Source organism: Triplophysa rosa, linkage group LG1, assembly GCF_024868665.1.
Source record: "Triplophysa rosa linkage group LG1, Trosa_1v2, whole genome shotgun sequence".
NCBI lineage: Eukaryota > Metazoa > Chordata > Actinopteri > Cypriniformes > Nemacheilidae > Triplophysa > Triplophysa rosa.
In genome coordinates this window covers 22,173,284-22,192,990 of record NC_079890.1, presented here as the reverse complement: position 1 = coordinate 22,192,990, position 19,707 = coordinate 22,173,284, and the positions used below count along the sequence as shown (strand labels likewise).

Below are 19,707 nucleotides of genomic sequence, written 5' to 3'. Positions count from 1 at the left end.
TACAGTAAAATGACTTTACTGTAATATCTTTGTACAGTATAATACTCTTACCACAATTTGGCTTCACAGTATAATAACCTTACAGTAATTTTACTGTAATTATTACTTGCTAAATAGTATTGTAAAATGCATTCCTTCATAATAATTTTACAATTATTTGTATTTCATATTAATATACAATATGTGGCACTAGCAGTAAATCTCTATGATTAGTTTACATGAATACTGTTACATTTTTTTATTCAAAATAAGTGATATAAGTCAATGTACAAAAGTAATCTTTTTTATTCAGTACATTATTATTACATACATCCATTAATAATGGCTTTTTTTAACAATGTGATACAGCAGTGCCTGATGGCAACTGATAAAATCATAACAATAAAACAGTATCGTTAAGAATAATCAAACAATAAGTCAAACACTGTAAATACAGCCAATATTATGGTTCAAAATCTATTATATATAACAAAACACACCAGTATAATGTTAATGAGTCTACAGGCACAACGCTTACAAGATCCATTCTAGGCTTGTCTCTGTTCTGGTGCTGAACTGGCACTGGTACATTGCTAGACAGATGATCTGAAGAGAAACAAAAAGAAAATGTGTGAGAAATGGTCATGGATTTCTCTCATGTAAACTCATTTAAACCAAAAGCCAATGAATGGATATATTCTTTACATGTATCATTTCCTATAAAATAGCATATGCATTGAATTACCGTACCATCACCCGCATAGTGCATGCTGGTACTGCAGATTAACACACGACAAAGGCATATAACAGATATATAATAGATAGCTTCATAGAAGACCTAGCCCTCAATGCTGACCATCCTGTAGGTTGCAGACATCAAAATACACCATGAAATAAAAACATCAGCTCATTTATGGCATTTAATAGAATATCACAACATACTCTCACAATATAGAATGTTTCATACCTAGCAACTTGTGGTCTGTGTTGTCACCTCAGACATCTTGGTGGATGTTGGCTGCAATCCCAAAACGTAATGCCTTTCAGATATTGCAAGTAATTTCTATTAAAGAGAAACATAATAAATTAAATAAAGATTTGTACTTGTTCTTGAAGGCTACTTTATCAAGAGAAGAATGGAAATGATGGCGACCTGGTTTCCTCTGCTTTCACAGTCCATTGACAGAGCGGGGCTTTGATGTCGTTGTTCCATTTAAGGATCTTCTGTTTTTGAAAACAAAAAAAATGGGCACAAAATAAAATTACTTGGTTGTAATTATATTATACATTAAAAAAATTATTTTCCCCAAAACCATACATTAAATCCAACTTACTGGCACATAACATAGGGGTTTATTTAGAATATTTTACCATTCTCACAACTTATGTAGTCATTATTGTGTGAGTTAATAAAGACAGGTCATCCTACTTATGCTCAAATGTTACTCTGTTTACCTACATCATTACTGGGCAGTTAGACTCGGGGATTCAATCTTGCGAGGACGCAGACCGGTTATTACAAATGGAACAGCAGAATAACGTACTTGATGCCGTCACTCAACTGCAATAACAAATACATGCAGTCCTAGCTCTTAATATTTATTTTAGTTTTGCTTTACATTTAAACGAAGTAAAATGACCGTTGGATATTAAAAGTAATTATATCGCATGGTTAGAAGCTACAGAGACATCACAGCCATGCACCGGTGAACTTCAGCAGCACTTGCCGATGTGATGCCGCGTTGAGCGGGGTAACGTTGTCAACTTTCGCTACCTCCATACAAAACAGGACTAACCCCTCCCCCAACCCAACCCTTACACCTACACCTAAATTACCCCTCCCCCAACCCAATCACAACACGAGGGTAGCATAAATTGACAGAACACCGGCGTCTTTTTTCTGCAGCTCCGAGCGCCATTTTAAGTTGAAAAAAGTTCAACTTTTCTGAAGAAAACGCCCTACGTCAAGAATCGTTTTTGACAGCTGACCAATGACAAGCGAGTAGCGAAACCTGTCATTTCCATAACAACATGCGAGGAAGGTGATTGGTTGAGCAGGATCCTTCTCTAATAAATAAAATGGCGGCCGAAGCGCTGCTTTGAACATATTTGTATATGAATTAAAGTTTATTTTTCACCTTTAATAACTTTCGATTGCATTTCGAGCGAGAAATTAGTACTGAATATGTGGTTGGTCTCTGTTTATTCAAATAGACTTCCGTTACTCTGCCTATGTGTGCTGAGCTGCCTTCATGCACAAACAAAGGCTGCCAGCTTTTCTTTTTACTAAAAAAGCGCTCTTGTCAACTTATCTTGTAAAAAAAGACGTCAAGTGTGTTTATCCTTTTCTGTTTCTTAAACAATTGCCAATTTAAAATGTTTCTGTATGCTAAAGTTTAAGTGACACATTTTTAATATCTTCACTGATAAAAGTCAGTCTTCAAATACTGTAACACTACTGCTATTGTGTCAACAGTAGAATACTGTAAATTCCCAAAATACAGTGCATCACTGTAAAGTATTCATAAAAATACCCACAATGCAATGCATATTACAGTAATTAACAACAACAAAAGATTATAGTATTTTACTGGCCATTTTGTGGTAAACTAACTGTAAAAGCTACAGCAAAGTCTAACAGTGTATGAATATAAATATACAACATTAAAAATGTGAAATATAAACATATTTACACAATGTCAAAAGCTTTGGTGCATGGACCAAACTTGCAAAATGAAAAATAAACAAAATAGAAATGAATGTAACAGAAAAATAGAATTACCAATTATCCTTTATTGTGTTAATTTAACTTTATTTATTTATTTATTGCAAGTTTGGTACTCCATTAAAGGCAACAAAAGTCCTCTGTTAGAGCTCCCAGCAGCTGGCCAAATAATCATAAAATACATGATTATACTTATGTTTCTTATATTTCCTTCTTTTGGGTTTGTCAATTTGCTCAAATATTCCAGTACATATAAAATGCCACTTTAATGGATGACTGTTGAGTCTAGCTTTTTTGATAAGGAATTCTGACTACATTTCTACACTTAAAAGTAAAGGAAAGAAAGTAAAGATGCAGTGATACTAAATTTCTCTTTAGTGCTTCATTTTCATCACTAATAATGACAGTCTCACATAATTAAACAAGACTGAGGGGCATCCCAAGAAAATCTGACTGCTCTGGCAGTAATAAAATTAAGAAAAATGCTATTCAGTCATGGATGTAAAGTCACAAGCCATTTTAATTTTGCTCAGTCACTAGCAGTATACTTTCATCTTCAGGCATTTTCATTGAACCAACTGTCAACAAAATGAAATGATACATTAAGTACATGGCACATTGAATCTGCCGTCACACTGTATTAAAATACCTCCTGGAATTCCTTAAACTTTGTTTTTCTCTGCAACGGCATGTTCTTGAACCCATGAGATGAGAAATCCTGCATTCTGCACCTGGTGGATGAGATGTGAAATATCAGGCACTCGGCCAACAGACCGTGAAAGAACAGACTGTTTCTTCAGCCAGTACTTACTACTTAATTCTGTACTAGGACCAGAATCAGGTTGGCTAAAGCAGCAGGTTTCACTTATGTGGCACTACATTGCATTGTACACAGAACATACACATTCAAACAACAGTGAGAAACAATCCTACTCGCAAACAAGAGCATCAAGTGCAGCAGCACATCTCACACACAGATCACACGAGAGTGTCTCTCATAAACCATTATACTGTACATTCCCTGAGTTCTGTGTCCCTAAGAAAAAACTGAATGTCTTTTGCATGAGTATACAAAGCTTTTACATTGATGTTATGTCTGCAACTCAAACTGCTTGTCAAAATCTTTCAAGAAAACAGCACAAAAACTATTTCAGGACTTAATCTGCAATATGCAGATAATGTAGAGCACAAGCAACATTCAGAGTGAGTGTGTAGCAACTGCTGAGAAGACTGGCTGTGAAAAGTGTTCGATACAAATGATACGAGTTCAATTGTATTTCACTCAGTGAATCTCTTATAAGGCGCTGGGGAAGAGAGAGGATCCTCTGAATATCATACTCTTTAGTTTAAAGGCGGGGTAACCGATTTCCGTACGCTTTAGACAACTGAGTCGGGCCGAGTACCAAAACAACCTTATAGCCAATCAGCAGTAAGGTGCACAGTGCACAGGACGGACATTAGCCGAGCCGAGCGCTGATGAGCGAAAGATGGGGGTAGTGTTTGTTTTGCTGATTTGAACATCAACAACGGCTAAGAGAAATCGGACACCCCGCCTTTAAGATGATAAGACGCAGAGATGCAGGCAAGAAAAGTTCTCTGTCATAGATGGTTTCTCAATGACATAAACAAACGTTAGCCTACTGGATATGCGCGCGTTCGTGGACTGCCCTTAACTTCTGGTACACATAAATAATAGAGTGCCAGTAGATCATTTCTGATAACAACCAAAATCAAGTTTAAATTTAGACTGCAATACCAAGCTCAACCGCTAGATGTCAATGTCCCACACAGCTTCTTTAAATGTGTCAGAACTACAGGACCCATTCAACAAATTGTTTATTTCATAAAATTTACATTCATCAAAATTTTTTTAAATCGTTTATTTAATACAGTTATTATACAGCAAAATAATATTAATTAATATTAACATAAATTAAATATAAATAGTTATATTAGACAAACTAACACAGACCGTAAGTTAACTGCAGTCCAGACGCGCACGTCCGATGAAACGGTCTATAATTATATTTCATGTGGTAAAGTATGTATGCTCAGTCCTAATCAAACACAAAGTCACTATATTAACATTAAAAGGGTCTTGGTGATTTCTATCATGTGATCAATTAATTAATTTGTGAAATTCTGTAGCTGATCTATGAAACTGTTTCATCAGAGATCTACTCCTACACATTCTACTATGACAGAGCATAAAAATCAAACATTCAGCATCTGAAGGCGTGAAACTCAATGACTCATGATGGAAGGCTGTTCACTGAACCTTGTAAGGCTCAGGGTGTTGGCACAGAATTGGAAAAGGAAGTATGATAAAGGCTTCTCAGTGCACAGAAAATATCATCAATCTATTCTTGTGAGTCTATAGTCTGTCATTCGTCGTATCTTCTGTTCCTGATGATTTCTTGCTCTCCCCTAAAGGAGTTTGTTCAGGGCTTAAGAGCACATCTGTGAGAGAGTCTGTGTTTATGTCCATATGTGGTTTTCTGACTGTAGGAAGGCCTCTTTGCTCCTCAGACTGACCACTGGAGGATGTTGGTGACTCGGGAGAAGAAAGAGGTGAGACACCCACAGATGTGTAGCGTAAGAGAGAGACTCCTCTGAGCTCTGCAGCCAGTTCCTGCACTAACCTCCTGGAGGTCCGGGATCTGTTCGTGCTGTATTTGGGGCTGTCCAGAGGTCCTGGTGAACTATCTTCCTCTTGACATTTTGGGGAAGAGCATTGAGTGCTAGATTTGGGTCGTATTCTCGCCCCAGACACCTCTGAACTTCCATTATCTTCTTCATCTTCGTCCTCCAGGGTGTCCGAGGTGGAGCGTGGTGAGGCAGGGGAGGGCGGAGAGAAGGGAGAGGGTGGAGATTCTCTCTCAGGTAAGCAGAAGGCCTCAGAGTGGGCCTGCAGGGCTAACCCAAGCGCCGCAGTCGAACAGGGAGACGGGGTCTGTCCCGCACCTTCCCACGACTCCTCTGTGTTAGCATCCACTGTGTTGTAGCTATGGAGCCCCAGGACTGTGTGTGTGTTCGTGTGTGTATGGCCAGGAGGTGTGAGCAGAGGGATCTGACCACGTAACCGGGAACCACGATGGAACAAACGGTTCCAAAGACGACCAAGACGGCGTCGCGATGAGGAACGACGTGAGGAGTGACGACGGATTTGTCTTCGCATAGCTGAACGGAGATTCTGTAGAACAGATGCCTGAAAGATGACAATAGATGATAATAGATCAAGAGGGGCTCAGTTAAGTTATTCAATACGTCAGACAATCACAGAGTTACTCTTTAGTTGCAAAGCAGATAACCTTTGTCTTATCACGATACAACTCACACACATTCTGTGTTATTCAGGGGAATAGCAACCATTATAGAAGCGATATGTTAGCTTTTATACTGTAGCACCCCACAAACACTTTTTAGGCAATATGCATATATTTTGGAAATGGGCAATTCCATGAAAATATTATTTTTACCAAAGGTTTTCACCATACACTCTAAATAAATGTTTAAAGAAGCATCCCTTCTTCACGTGTGTCCTTTTTTGTCACATCCATAATGCATTCATTTTTCTCCATAAATAGAAAACCCTTTCACATTTTTCTGATGTCTGGACTTTATCAACAGGGGTTTAGCAAAATATGAACAGATGATTCAATATGTTGTTGCTGTCCTTCTGAAACCTCGTACATCCAAATTCACATTTTTTTTTAGGAAATGGTTAAATTATTACTACTGTGTTGTCAAAGCTGACAAGCACTTTTTAAATACTTTTTATTGGTTAGATATTTGCAAAACCCAGTATCAAACATAAAGGGTGACTAATAATAATGATTTATGGCAAAAAATTTAATTCACAAAATATGGATATACTAGGTTTCAGAAGGACAGCTTGTGTTTGATTGCCAGGAAACACAGTACTGCATATTAATTAAAATCAGAAACGTTGCATTAAAGTACTGCCAAAATTCAAAAATGTAACTGGAAAGGCAGAAGCCTCCACAAACTCTGGCTACTATAACTAGCATCTACTGACCAATGCATTCAAGCAAAAGAGTTTATTATTAGACTATTGGAAAATGATGTCCTTGTTAACTCCCAAGAGCAAATGTCATAAATGTAATATTGTAATCATCTTCCATTCTTCATTTTATGTCCCTACTCAAATTCAAGTTTTAAATTCACACACCTGTGTGGGATTACACACTGGGAAGTCATCGACTGGAGGTATGAGACCTTGAGCTATCAGCTGACCATAAGAGGGTGGAGCCTCTCTTTGAACAAACTCCGCCTCTAATCGGGTCATCTGGGTTTCAAAAGCTCTAGTGAGGAAGGCAGATAAAAAACAGGAATATAAATGAGATTCTTTATTGAATAAATGTCATACCGACATGTTTTATAAAACCATTAAAAAAAGAATAGACTCCAACAGATTCAGTCAAACATCTCTACAGCAGGAGATGTTCCTTAACAAGAAGAAGTTTGACAGTTTGATAAAGTGCAGGTATTTCTGGGTGCTGCTGTGTCTTTACAAGGTTAATTAGAGTAAAGTAGCGCATGACGTTATTGCAGAATCCTCCAGTGAGTAAATCATTCAGTGCTTTATGATCTTCTCTCACTCATCTTCCCTCTCTGTCCTCTTTGGGATCAACTTGTGCTTTCTAGCTTGCAGTAATAAGTTTCGAGATTGAAACAGTTTATCATCCCTGCTCCTCACTGACTCTGTGTGTACAGTATGTGTGTATCTTTACACAGGAGCCAAAATGATGAAGAGTACAGTGCAAATGTAACCAGTGTATTGTCTTTTTTGAGTTAAGTGGATGTCCGTGGAAGGGTCACCTTTTTAGTTATTATGAAGAGATAAACCCGAGATAAAAATTCCAAAAAGAAGCTAAGGTGGGCAATAACTATGAGGGGACACAAAGTAAAGTCAGAAAAGTAAAGGGGCAGACAGAGACACACATGCAAGACAGAGACATCTGGTACACAATAAATATAAAAGTGTAACAAATAAATAAATATGTAAAGATGTAAGCAAAACACAAGACTATTAATGTTAAATCCATCAGTTGCAATAAATAATAACAAAATTGCAAATAGAAAAATGAAAATGATGAATTGAGAAATTATAAATATACACTGACGCGAAATAAAAATATGATACATTTTTCTATACAAGTTCAAATGGAGGTAGAAAGATAAAGGAAATAATCTCACCTATACTCTCTGGTCCTGAGCGAGTACAGTTTAAAGGCACAACCCAGTGCAATGACCAGCAGGAGCCCACAGACCAGACTGCCAATCAGAGCTGCTGTGATCACCTTCCTGGGCACAGAGGCCAGACAGTCTCTTTCATCACTGCCATCCAGACAGTCCTCCTGCCCATCGCACCGCCATGTCTCAAAGATGCACAGGTTGGTTCCACAATGGAAGTTTCCGGGTTGACAATCGAAGCAGTTTTTCTCATCTGAGCCATCTGGGCACTTCTTCTGGTTGTTACATCTCTCAGAGGCAGGGTAACATGCCCCGCTGCCACCCTCGCAGGGATACTCGCCCGTCTGGCACAGAGGGCAGTCTTCCTCATCTCGCCCTCCAGGGCAGTGCCAGTAGCCATCACAGTGCTGCAGGTCAGAATAACAGCCCTCATCTGTACCACATGGATGCTCGCCTGGAAAGCAATACCCCTTAACCTGCAGACAAAGACAGAGAGACTACAATTTTCTTTTGGCCCAATTAAAAAAACATGGTTTGGACAAATCTTAATAACAAAATACAATCTTAATTTTCAACAACAATATTCAAAATTTGTGGTCTGATTTTATTTTCCAGCACAATTATCTCGATAATATTTAATATACTTAATACACAGCCCTGCCCCAATATGTTGCCTTGTTTTATTGGCAGATTTAAAAATTTTTAAAGGGATAGTTCACTCAAAAAGGAAAATTCTGTCATCATTTATTTACTCATGTTGTTCAAAAGTATATGACTCTTTCTTCTGTCTAACACAAAAGTAGATATTTTGAGAAATTTTCATATTTTGTGTCCTTACAATGGAAGTGAATGATGGGCAATGTTGTTTGGTTACCAATGCTTTTCAAAATCTCTTCTTTTGTGTTCTGTCGAAAAAAGAAAGTCATACAGGTTTGGAATAATATGACTGTGTAAATGATGAAAACAAATGAATGAATTATCCCTTTAAGTATTCTCCTCACTAAATGTTTAACTTTATTTCATCTTATTTAACAGCCATTTTTCTGCCACAAAGACCAGAAACGATGATCACAGAGTGTGAATAAGAGACCTGGTAGGTGGCATTGAAGCCGTGTCCAGTGCTGTGATGTTTAGAGTGATAGAACACACTCATCTGTCCCTGTGAAGACTCCAGCAGAGATCTTCTGTGGTTATTATGATGAGAGAGACTCTGCAGAAGACGGTCCGCACGTTCTCCCAAACCATCGTAAACACGCACAGAATCTCCCACACCCAGCTGAAGGTCCACCTGCAGAACCAGCGGCTTTGGGTCCTGAGCAAGAACAACAAGTAAGCTGCAAATTAATTTACAAACTATGTTTCAGTAAATGTTTGTGGCATGTTTCACGTCATACTTGTGTGTCCAGGAACCACGTGCAGTGCAGATCTGTTCCCCCGCTCCTGTTTGACCGGAAAAAATCAGGCGATGCAAACATCCCGTAAAAGTTGACTAAGCGTTTTCCGCAGGAAGTGTCAGGGCAGCGGGCCTCATCGGATCCGTCTGGACAGTCTCGAGCTCCATTACAGCGCAAGGACATTGGCAAACAGCGTGTAGACTGGATGTCGGAACACTCCAGGGTGCCCGGTGGACACAGACTCGCCCGGGCCGGGGTGGGCTGGGGGGCACAGCTTCTTTCATCTGTATTGTCACCACATTCATCCAAACCATTACAGCGCCAGGAACGTGGCACGCACTTTCCATTTCCACATAAATACTCATCATTCTCGCAGCTACTTTGACCTAACCGACCTAACAAGAAAAACAACAAAGCAGACGCAAAGAAAAGAGAGAAAGTTGAGTGGCAGATAAACACAGACGCACATTCACACACACTTGCACTTTGCTGAAACAAGCCAATGAAATCTCTTCACTCTGCAGATGGTGTTTGCTTGGTGACAGCTTAATAAACATAGCCGTTCAGTGTGGTATTGATTTAACTGCAGTGCTAAGAAAAACAGCACAAACAGCATTTCCCCACATACTCAACTGACATAAACACACACTCACACCCTGTGGAGCTGACAGCCCATTATCCCCTTCATCTTCATTAACTACATATTATATCTAACTATCAACACTGGAGATCTCTCTTATACAAGCCAACATTAGTGCAGTCATCATATGTACATCAGTTCTCCCAGCACATTATCTAACAAGTGCTGAAAGCATTAGCCTTCAGGTTACTGTAACTTTCATCATGGCTTCATGGCCATACAGTATTGATCTGGTGAGCCTGCGCTGACACATTAATGCTGCCTGCTGGATCTGTGCATACAATAAATCCATATGATGCTGCTGGTGTCATCAACATATGTAGTTACACAATCAAATCTGTTCATAGTAATTGAACCAAAAATTGAAACGGATTTATGTTACATTTGTGTACATTTTTTTCATCCGAGTTTGATCAGTCACATGACATGTCAGACCCAATAGCATGGCATCAGGTATGAATGACCCAATAGCATGGCATCACAGCTTTCCTGTGGCTCAGTGGTTAGAGCATGGCACTAGCAATGCCAATGTCATGGGTTCGATCCCAGGGGATTGCATATAGTCAGAAACAAATGTATAGGACAATGCAATGTAAGTCGCTTTGGATAAAAGCGTCTGCCAAATGCATAAATTTAAATGAATGGTGCAGGTCAATGAGTGTTCTCCCACTAAAGCTTAAGTTGTAGTCGTGCGTAGCCTCTACGCCGTAGGTTACGTGTCGGTTTTCATTTACACTTCTGCGTCGTTGTCCGCGTCGACAGGCAATGGCCACTAGGCGTCAGTGTCCACGCGCGTGTTACTTGTGTAACCAAGACAAGAGCCGAAGAAGAATGAGCTCGTTTGGAGAAGCATTAGCAGTGATAGTGGCAAGTAAACGGTCACTTTTGTTGCAGCTTGAGATGTTAAATACAGAAGCACAAATAATTTACTAAGATAATTCATTCGGAAATGCGTTTGAGTAAACATGATGCTATCACAGAGTTTTTTTGACCTGAGGGAGGGGTTCAAACAGACCAATCACAGCGCTTGCGGTCCACGTTGAGTTGACGCGTTGTTACATTTTTGGAGAGGTGCGCGTCAGGCTACGGCGTAGGGTACGCACAGGGTACGCGGCTCTGCGTAGGCTACGCCGTAGGTCCTACGCACGAGTATAACTTAAGCTTTAGCTATCATTCTTTAATGGTGTTTGGCATTAGCTCAAATATTTAAGTAACATACTGTTTTTTTTGGGGGGTGAACTGTTTCTTTAATGGTTTCTAGTTAAACATGAATACTGTAAATATGGGGTGTCACAATATACCGATATTGACAATAACTGTGATAATAAAAAACATTATATTGTGTTAATTCTATACACATGATAATATTGTAAATAATTCAGTAAAGTTTTGCCTTAAAGGTCCAGTGTATGAAATTTAGCTTCATCTAGCGGTAAGGTTGTGAATTGCAACCAACGGCTAACTCCACCCTTCCCTTTCGAAGCACTACAGAGGCTGACACAGAACTAAGATGTTGTCACATTTTTGCTACTTTGCCGAAGGAGATAACGTATTCACGAAACGCAGTTTGTCCGTTTAGGGCTACTGTAGAAACAACATGATGAATTCCATGTAAAGGGACCCACGGTGTATGTAGATAGAAATAGATCATTCCAAGGTAAGAAAAACATAACACTTCATTATGTAAGGTCTTTATACATCTCTTATTACATGGCTCGTTGGAATGCTTGATTCTGATTGGCCAGTCGCGACATTTGCAGGTTCGTTATTCCAGTTGAGCGTCGTTTTTTACCTTAAAACCGAAAGTGAACGGCTTTTCCTCGCGGAAGGTCTGCATTCGTTAAAAATGAGCTAATCAAATATTTCAAATTCACATTCCATGTCCAGTTTTTTCTCATGTGGCAAATAGCCGCGTAATAAGCGGGATAATGTACAAGCAGCCGGCTGTTATTGCGAAATAAGCCCCATCACGGAGGGTATTGTATCACACTGAAGGGGCCTATTTTGCCGTTAACAACCGGCTGCTTGTACATTATCCCTTACTTAACACATAGTTATGAATATTATATTGCATTTATGTCAAAAGATTTTCCAAAAAATTACACACTGGACCTTTAAGAGATTCATTGGCCAAAAAGAAGAAAACACAAAATAAACCAAAAATATTAATTTGACTGGTAGAATTATTTATTTATTAAAAAAAGTTATTATGATAATTATATTTAATAATGGCCATGATTTAGTGAAAATCTCACAAACCCCTTATGTACGAAAGTCTGAAGCCCTGTGCCAGTCCGGAACTGTTGGTCTGAGAGTGGAAGAAGACCCAGACTCGTCCTCTGGAGGAGATGAAAGGAGGAGGGAGAACAGAGCCACACAACCGATACTCAGCTTTCCATGTGGGGCCGAGCAGCAGCCAATCCCCTCTGCAGTCCCCCGTGTCTTCCACGTCAAAGCTGTGAAAACTGGACACAGTAAACACACGCTGTTTAACACATGGACTGAAATCTCTTCTGTTCTATGAACACCTTCTCAAAGCTTTGTGAAGAGCTTTTATGAAAAGTACCACTCAGAGAGCAATATCATCAACAGATTCAACAGTCACATCATGAGAGCCATAAGGATCATTTAGGAGAACATTAACTCACATAAAATCAAGTGTGCAATCTTCTGCAAGCACAGAGTGTAAAACAGAGTGGGGAATAATTACTTTCACTCACATCTGCGCTGAATCAGTTTACAGTGTTAATGTCATAGGCGTAGTTAGACATTTGTGCTAGGTGGTCTGTGGCTCTGAGTCTAAACCGTGTTACATTTCGCACTGATGGAGCTAGTTGATTCACGTTTGCGTCACAGCTCAGTACACAGCAAAAATTTCCAGTTTTCCAGTACAAAAATCTTTAATCAAGATGCATATTTTTGATGAGTAAGATAACCCAAGAAAAATGTCAAATTTAAAAACTTATAAAAAGCAAAATGCGAATGGGGTAAGAACAAAACCTTGAATTAAGTTTTATGTTACCCCAATTTTGACATTTTTTAAACAAACGTTTTTAAACAAATGTTTTGCCTTGTGTGCTCGAACATAAATACGCAGTGGTGAAAGAGCATTAACACATTATACGCAGATGTATTTCGTATTAAACGTAAATGTTAGCACATAAATAATTGTAAAACATTTAGAACAGCAATGTAAATATTTAACAGCAATGTAAATTAAACAGTCAATTTATTGAATCACATACTGTGTTACTCTATATTAATAAATGTTTACTTCAGGCTTTGTGTGTTTCTCTGGCATCGAAATGAGCTCAGAAAATGTGATCCCGCACAACATTTCATAGTCATAGGGAAGTCGTAAGGATCGCAGTTGAGTCCAGCTGCTTTTAATTTCAGCAGATATAGCTTGGTTAAATCCGGTTTGGCTGTTAACTATTAAAAGCAGTCTTTTCCAATGTTTTGCCACTGACAGAGGGGGCATGTCCGAGTAAAAACAGACAACCATGTATAAAATGTTTGGTGAGTAAGATAACTAGAAAAATAAGAAAAATGTCAAATTTAAAAACTTAAAACAAGCAAAGGCCCCCCTGCTAGCTCCGCCCACGGTTAATGTAGTGCCAACACAAAGCACAACAAATACAAAAAACTCAGATAATACAACAGAACAGTAATGCAGTTTCACTGCTTATATTCAATTAAACAAACTGAAGGACCTGAGGATCTGAAATCTGTGCATATTATCAGAGAGGTAAGTGAAATTCTGACTCAAGAGAACACATCCGTGTTGTATTTTATCTTCTTATCTGCATGTATCTGATATTCTTATATTTGACTTATTTCCCACTCTGCATTTGGTCTGTATTGTTTTCACATGTACAGATAAATGAATGGCTCAGTCTTAAAGGGACAGTTCAACCAAAAATTTGAATATATATTTGGAAGAATGTCAGTAACTGAGCAGATCTCGTCCCCCATTGACTCCCAAAGTATTTATTTTCCCTACTATGGCAGTAAATTGCGGACAAGATCTGCTCAGTTACTGACATTCTTCCAAATATCTTCCTTTGTGTTTAGCAGAACAAATCAAATTATACAGGTTTGCAACAGGGTGATTAAATGATGACAGAATTTTAATCTTTGGGTGAACTATCACTTTATGGTTCATGGGACAATGTTATGTCTTTTTTTGGTAATAATAAGATCTATCTGTTTCTAGTCAGACAAAGTGAGATCGAGCATTTAAAATGGAACTGGGATTATTCATTAAATTCTGCTCATTCATTTATTCTATCATCACTTCATTTCCTGCCTGCTGTTCTTCCTCTCCATCTCTGCCTCATGGATCTGTAGGATCTAACATTTTGGCATAGTCATAGTATGATTTATCAATAAACAAAAATAATATACTTAAAAATATAGACAACTGCATCACTGAGATTGAATCTCACAATTAAGATCCAACCTGGTCTATTCTGTTATCTCAGCTGTAGTCTGTAAAATTAGTTTAGTTGCCATTCAGAATTTCCCTTCTGGCTGTCGACCAAACATGCACCCATATTCAATATTTCAGACCTTTACTCATCCTAGTTCTGGCTGAGTGGGTCAGATATCCATATGTAAACGTGTCCAAAAGCTGTCTGAGAAAATGTGTTTGACAAGGCATGTCAGAAATCTTCCATTTAAAGGGACAGTTCACCAAAATATGAATTTTCTTTCATCATTTATTCACCCTCATGTCGTTCTAAACCTGTATATGAATCCTGTGAATGAATCCAGAGAGTTCCTTGGCAAATGATGTCATGCTTTTAGATAATATCATTAAAGCAAATGATGAAGCCCAGTCATACTCACATACAAACATGCACACACACACACACACACACACACACACACACACGCACACGCACACGCGCACACGCACACACACACACACGCACACACACACACATGTACACACACACACACACCGTGGCTGAACAGTGCATTACAGAATCCCTGCAGTCAGCTTTATTGCTCTAGTCACCATAGAGCATTCTAAGCTATTTCATAGAGTATGGAGACCTAAACAAGCTGTAAATGCGAAAAGCTGAGTAAAGTGAAATGCATGAAATTATTCACACAAATCATTTCAGAGTGTACAAATTATTGGGGAAATCTGTGTGATAAATTGTTGTTTATAAACAGCAGTGTTTTCATTTTTTATTTTGCTTTGTACAGGAAAGACATACAAATACATGTGACATCATCTCCCATATCCCCAAGAACAAGAATGTCATTGTTGAACAGTTTGTAATTTATCATTATAATGAAAAACAAATGACTTTCATCCATATACTGTATATACCTGATTGTGATTACATCGCCGCGGTTCCCCTGTATGTTCCAGCTGCAATTCACACCGGGCGGGTAATTGAGGGGCCATGATGGGCTGTAGATCACTCCTCTCCTCTCTGTGTGCAACTCCACCTTACCACCACAAGCAGCTGAGAAACACACACGCACGCGCACAATATCTGCATTATTTGTGCCCATGGCAAAGAGAATCACTACTGCTGTCATACTGTGATTGAGATGACATCAACATCTCACCCTTTCTGTCAATACGTCTCTGCCTCAATCAACATACACAAACTCAAGCACATGCACACAAGGCTTATGTATAAGTGATCACAGATATATGATGGGGAGAATTTGATCCACTCTCAGGTTCAGAGAGATCCTGTGGTATTTTAATGACACATAATACTCAATTAAGGGGGGGGGGGGTGTGAGGGTGTGTTCTAATGGATACACATTTGGATATAAGAATAAGACTGGAGGAAACAGTCTGGGCAGCAACAAAAATAGACCAGGAAAAAATAGAAAGTGTAAATGAGTGTGCAAACTATTCAGTGTTTTTATCTTTTCCCTTCACATACAGCCATGGAAAAAGGTGAACATCAACTTGTTTTCTTTGCAGTATTTAAGGTCTGAAAAAATACTGTGCATCTTTTCTGTTATTTTCACCTGTTTCTCCAGTTTTCATTTTCTGCAAATAAATGCAAATAAAAACAATATTTTTAATTGAAATTTGGGTGAAATATTGTTAGTAGTTCACAGAATTAAACAAAAATTATCATTTTACCAAAACACATAAATATAAATAGTAAACTTTTAAATCAGAAAAACTGATTTTGAAATGGTCTCTTATTTTTTTCTGTTGCTGTATACTGTATACAACTGGCACAACATGTCATATAATAAAGGATGGTGTGGTTTAACAAGGTGAAAATAAATACTGACACACTACCCATTTAATCCTATGGGAACATTATGAAAAATACCCAAAAGATTTGGCCATTTTTTTAAAAAGAAAAACACAAAAGGAAGGCATGCACACGTTCAAAGAGGTTCCATATTTTTCTTGTCATCTAGTCGCTAAATTGCATGCATTTCCCTTAACTTATTTTATTCAATTGTCTGGTGAAAATTCTACAGGATGTTTCTCTTCATGTCCTCTATGAATGTATGTGTTACTATGGTAACAGATATTTGTTTTCTCCCAGGATGAAGCACCCTTGCTGACTGTGTGCATGTTAAATAAAGGAAATGACTTAAAGAGAAAAACTAAAGAGAATCAGGAAGAAGTAGGTTCAAGAAAGCTTTTTGTGTTCTCACCCAACTCAGAATTTAATATAAAGTATGTGCTAACTTAGTGCATTTCTTACACTCATTACCCCGCATTATGAACATCTGTCACATTCACAAGGACAGCTAACAAATTTACAACCACATTGTATCTGAGAGTGGTTAAATGCCTTAGGTACTGCCGAAGAGCAGAAAGGTAATGCTCTGTTCACAGACAGAGAGTCTATGAGTGAACAAGAACAGAAAACTCAGTTATAAGCACATTTTATATCTGAGGACATGTACAGTACTGAATTAACTTCAGCTTTTTGCTATTTTTTATAGAAATACAAAATGTAGTGCAACAGAACGTTTGTATGTGGGTCCTGCTAAACTCCACAGTGTGTGAACTAAATGTCCACATACCGGGAATACCAGTCATTTTTTACTTTATGGGGACAATTTTGGTCCTTATGAGGAAAGCAGCTTATACATCAAACTATGTGACAATTAAAAAAAATGCAGTTTATGTGAGGGTTAGGGGTAAGCTGAGGGTTAGGGGATACAATACACAGTTTGTATAAAAATCATTGTCTATGGAAAGTCCCAGTAAAACGGAAACCAAACAGCTATGTAAATATGTGTGTGTATCTGTGGGCCAATGATTCTCAGATACACAAAAGAATAAGACCTCTATACACAAATGAGGTCACCTGATATTGTTTTATTTCAGAACGGTGTCAAGATTCTATTATAAACTATTGCAAACTATTTGTGAACATATCCAGTGTCCTCCTTTTTCACATGAAAACCTGTCATGATTTGAAAAGGAAGGCTGACTAAACATTTGCAATGTACAATCATTTTATAAGCAGATCATGTCTGGAATATCAGGAGTCAAGGAGAAGGGCTCGTGCATGTGTGTCTGTAAAGAAGGAGGGCAAAGACACAAAACATTTACACAAATATGGAAGAGGGTTCTTTGTCTGTCTGAGTGTGAGAAGGAGAGCTTGTATGTGTCACTGATAGTATCAACACATCCCCACCCCCAACCAAACCCTCTTTTGTCACCACCCCTTTTCTGAAAACCACATACAACATTACAGATCCAATTATTTTATTGTTTTGTTCTTCTGTCTCTGTGTTGTTAAACAAATACTAGATGATCTGTTTGTGTAAACGCAGGGCTCTCATCATCATATGTTGAATATCGTCTGTCCTGCTCAAACAAGTAAACAGTGCTGCTCTAGGAAAAGAATGTAGGTGAGATGAGATTAATGCTCAGTGCTTGAGAGAGGCAGGTCAGACCTTGCAATAGTCCTCTCTAAGGGACTGTGAAATCACTGACCCTTGGTTTTGATCCCTTCTGATAGTGGATGTACAGAATTGTGCAGTACTTGTCAAGGTATCTCTCTCTCTATGAAGTTTCTCTGACTGTGCCCATGAGAAGGTTGTGCAAGGCTTTCTCACGCAAGAAAATCATGATCAGAATGAAGCAGAATTTAATGAATGTTGATGACGTCAGAAAAGTACTAGTTACACACTCAGATCACACTATTGTATTTAATTAAGACGAGTGGTGTTATGATGTAATGTGACATTTATATTACGACATAGGCTAAACGTGAACAGCATTTCTTGTGAGTAACCTACAATTTGCCCTTTTAAGAGAAAGGCTGAATAACAAGGCGAATTGGTTAGAAAACGAGCTCTGTCAGTCGTTCTTTAGACAGATCCGACCTGTCTGATACAGCCGTGTTTATAACTGCCATGGCAACAATCCAAACGCGGCTCTGTCGTCCTCAATTGTTGCAACCTATGCTGCAAAACCTGCGCGCTCCGCTTAACCTTTCTTTTGTCATCGGCGCCATTCCCACAATTAAACATATAATCACCTGTCTAAGGTTTTTCCTTGGGATGAAATAGCATTCATTTCAAACGTGGGCTCCAAAATACAAGATGACACAAAGTGATTCGCGATTGAGTTCTAATGTGGCGTAAATCCACGATCTTTTGTTCTATACAACAAATGGCATTATTGTAGATGTGTTAAGTATCGCAATCACAAAGTCTACTTACCCAAACAAACCCAAGCCCAGCGCAGACAAATCCATTTCACAAGGTAAAGCCTCATCGCCCCGATTCTCTCCATCATCATCTCGTTCACAGCTCAGGTCAGTATTTAAATCCAGATTGATTTCGCAACGCATCTCATCGGTTTTACGGTTATCGCTGTGTTCTTGCAGGAACATCGAAAAGCAGCATCTCTCCTTTTTTTCGAAAGGCACATTGCACTGTCTGGACTGGAGGGTAACGCAGAGACCTTCAGGAGAGAAACGGGATTGGAGGTTCTGTGGGGACAAAGTGATGGCAACACGGGACGCAATTTTTCACCAAGGAATTACGTGGTTTTCTTGGCGCACATAACGGATCTCTGACATTTATTAGTTTTGGTTTTCTCTGTATCTTGAATAATTTGCCATCCCATTGTCTTCCACGCTGTTCATTTCATAATTCCTACGCGATTCATTATTTTATGCATCGGTGTAATGTACTCAAGAACGCGAGAATAAACCTCAGTGATCCTGCTGGAGAGTGCACCACACACGCGCGTGCTATTAAACGCTGTCAAATACTCGAAATACGCATAGTAAAATGCTAATCTGATTTAAACGCCAAATGAATTAACTTTAGTGTATTATAAACTTCAAGTTGTCATATAAAAGAGAGAGAATACTGAGAGCACTGGTGTTACATTTAAATTCTACTTTAACCCTGTAAACATCCATTGTTACATTTTTATCAAATTGACTCTGGTTTGTTTTCACGGTTTCCCATTCTATTTAAGAGTGGAGACCTACCAGTGAACGTAGCAGTGAAAGTATGCCCTCTCATGGACGGAGGGAAACATAGTTGAAAATCATGACGTTCACTGATTTAATAACATGCTTACCACAATATTGCAATGGCAGTCGCTTGAAAAAACACAACTCGGTTTGAATTTACGAAAGATCTCTCTACGACCTTTTCGTTTTTTTTCCCCAGTTTCCACAATGCATAGGCTACAATTATATCGTTGTTTGGAATAAATTTGATTTTCACTAGACTTGTCCATTTCAGATAGTCATTGTTTAATTATACGCATG

General features: G+C 38.5%; 1 protein-coding gene across 2 annotated transcripts; it reads right to left on the bottom strand.

The window, feature by feature from the left end:
- Nucleotides 1-292: 292 nt before the first annotated feature.
- On the bottom strand, nt 293-19,648 carry lrp3 (low density lipoprotein receptor-related protein 3). 2 transcript variants are annotated; one of them, XR_008963055.1, is made up of 11 exons: nt 18,641-19,648; nt 15,300-15,438; nt 12,215-12,420; nt 9,316-9,710; nt 9,012-9,233; nt 7,925-8,397; nt 6,897-7,029; nt 3,519-5,912; nt 3,354-3,435; nt 1,133-1,203; nt 293-1,042 (listed from the first exon to the last, which is right to left on the bottom strand). XR_008963055.1 is itself a non-coding variant. In XM_057335111.1 (8 exons), the coding sequence occupies exons 1-8, from the start codon at nt 18,717-18,719 to the stop codon at nt 5,079-5,081; spliced, it is 2,481 nt and encodes an 826-aa protein (XP_057191094.1). In that variant the 5' UTR covers nt 18,720-19,648; the 3' UTR covers nt 2,704-5,078. The 2 variants fall into 2 exon arrangements, 1 of the variants encoding a protein (XP_057191094.1); XM_057335111.1 differs by lacking the exons at nt 293-1,042; nt 1,133-1,203 and having other exon boundaries at nt 2,704-5,912.
- Nucleotides 19,649-19,707: the final 59 nt, after the last annotated feature.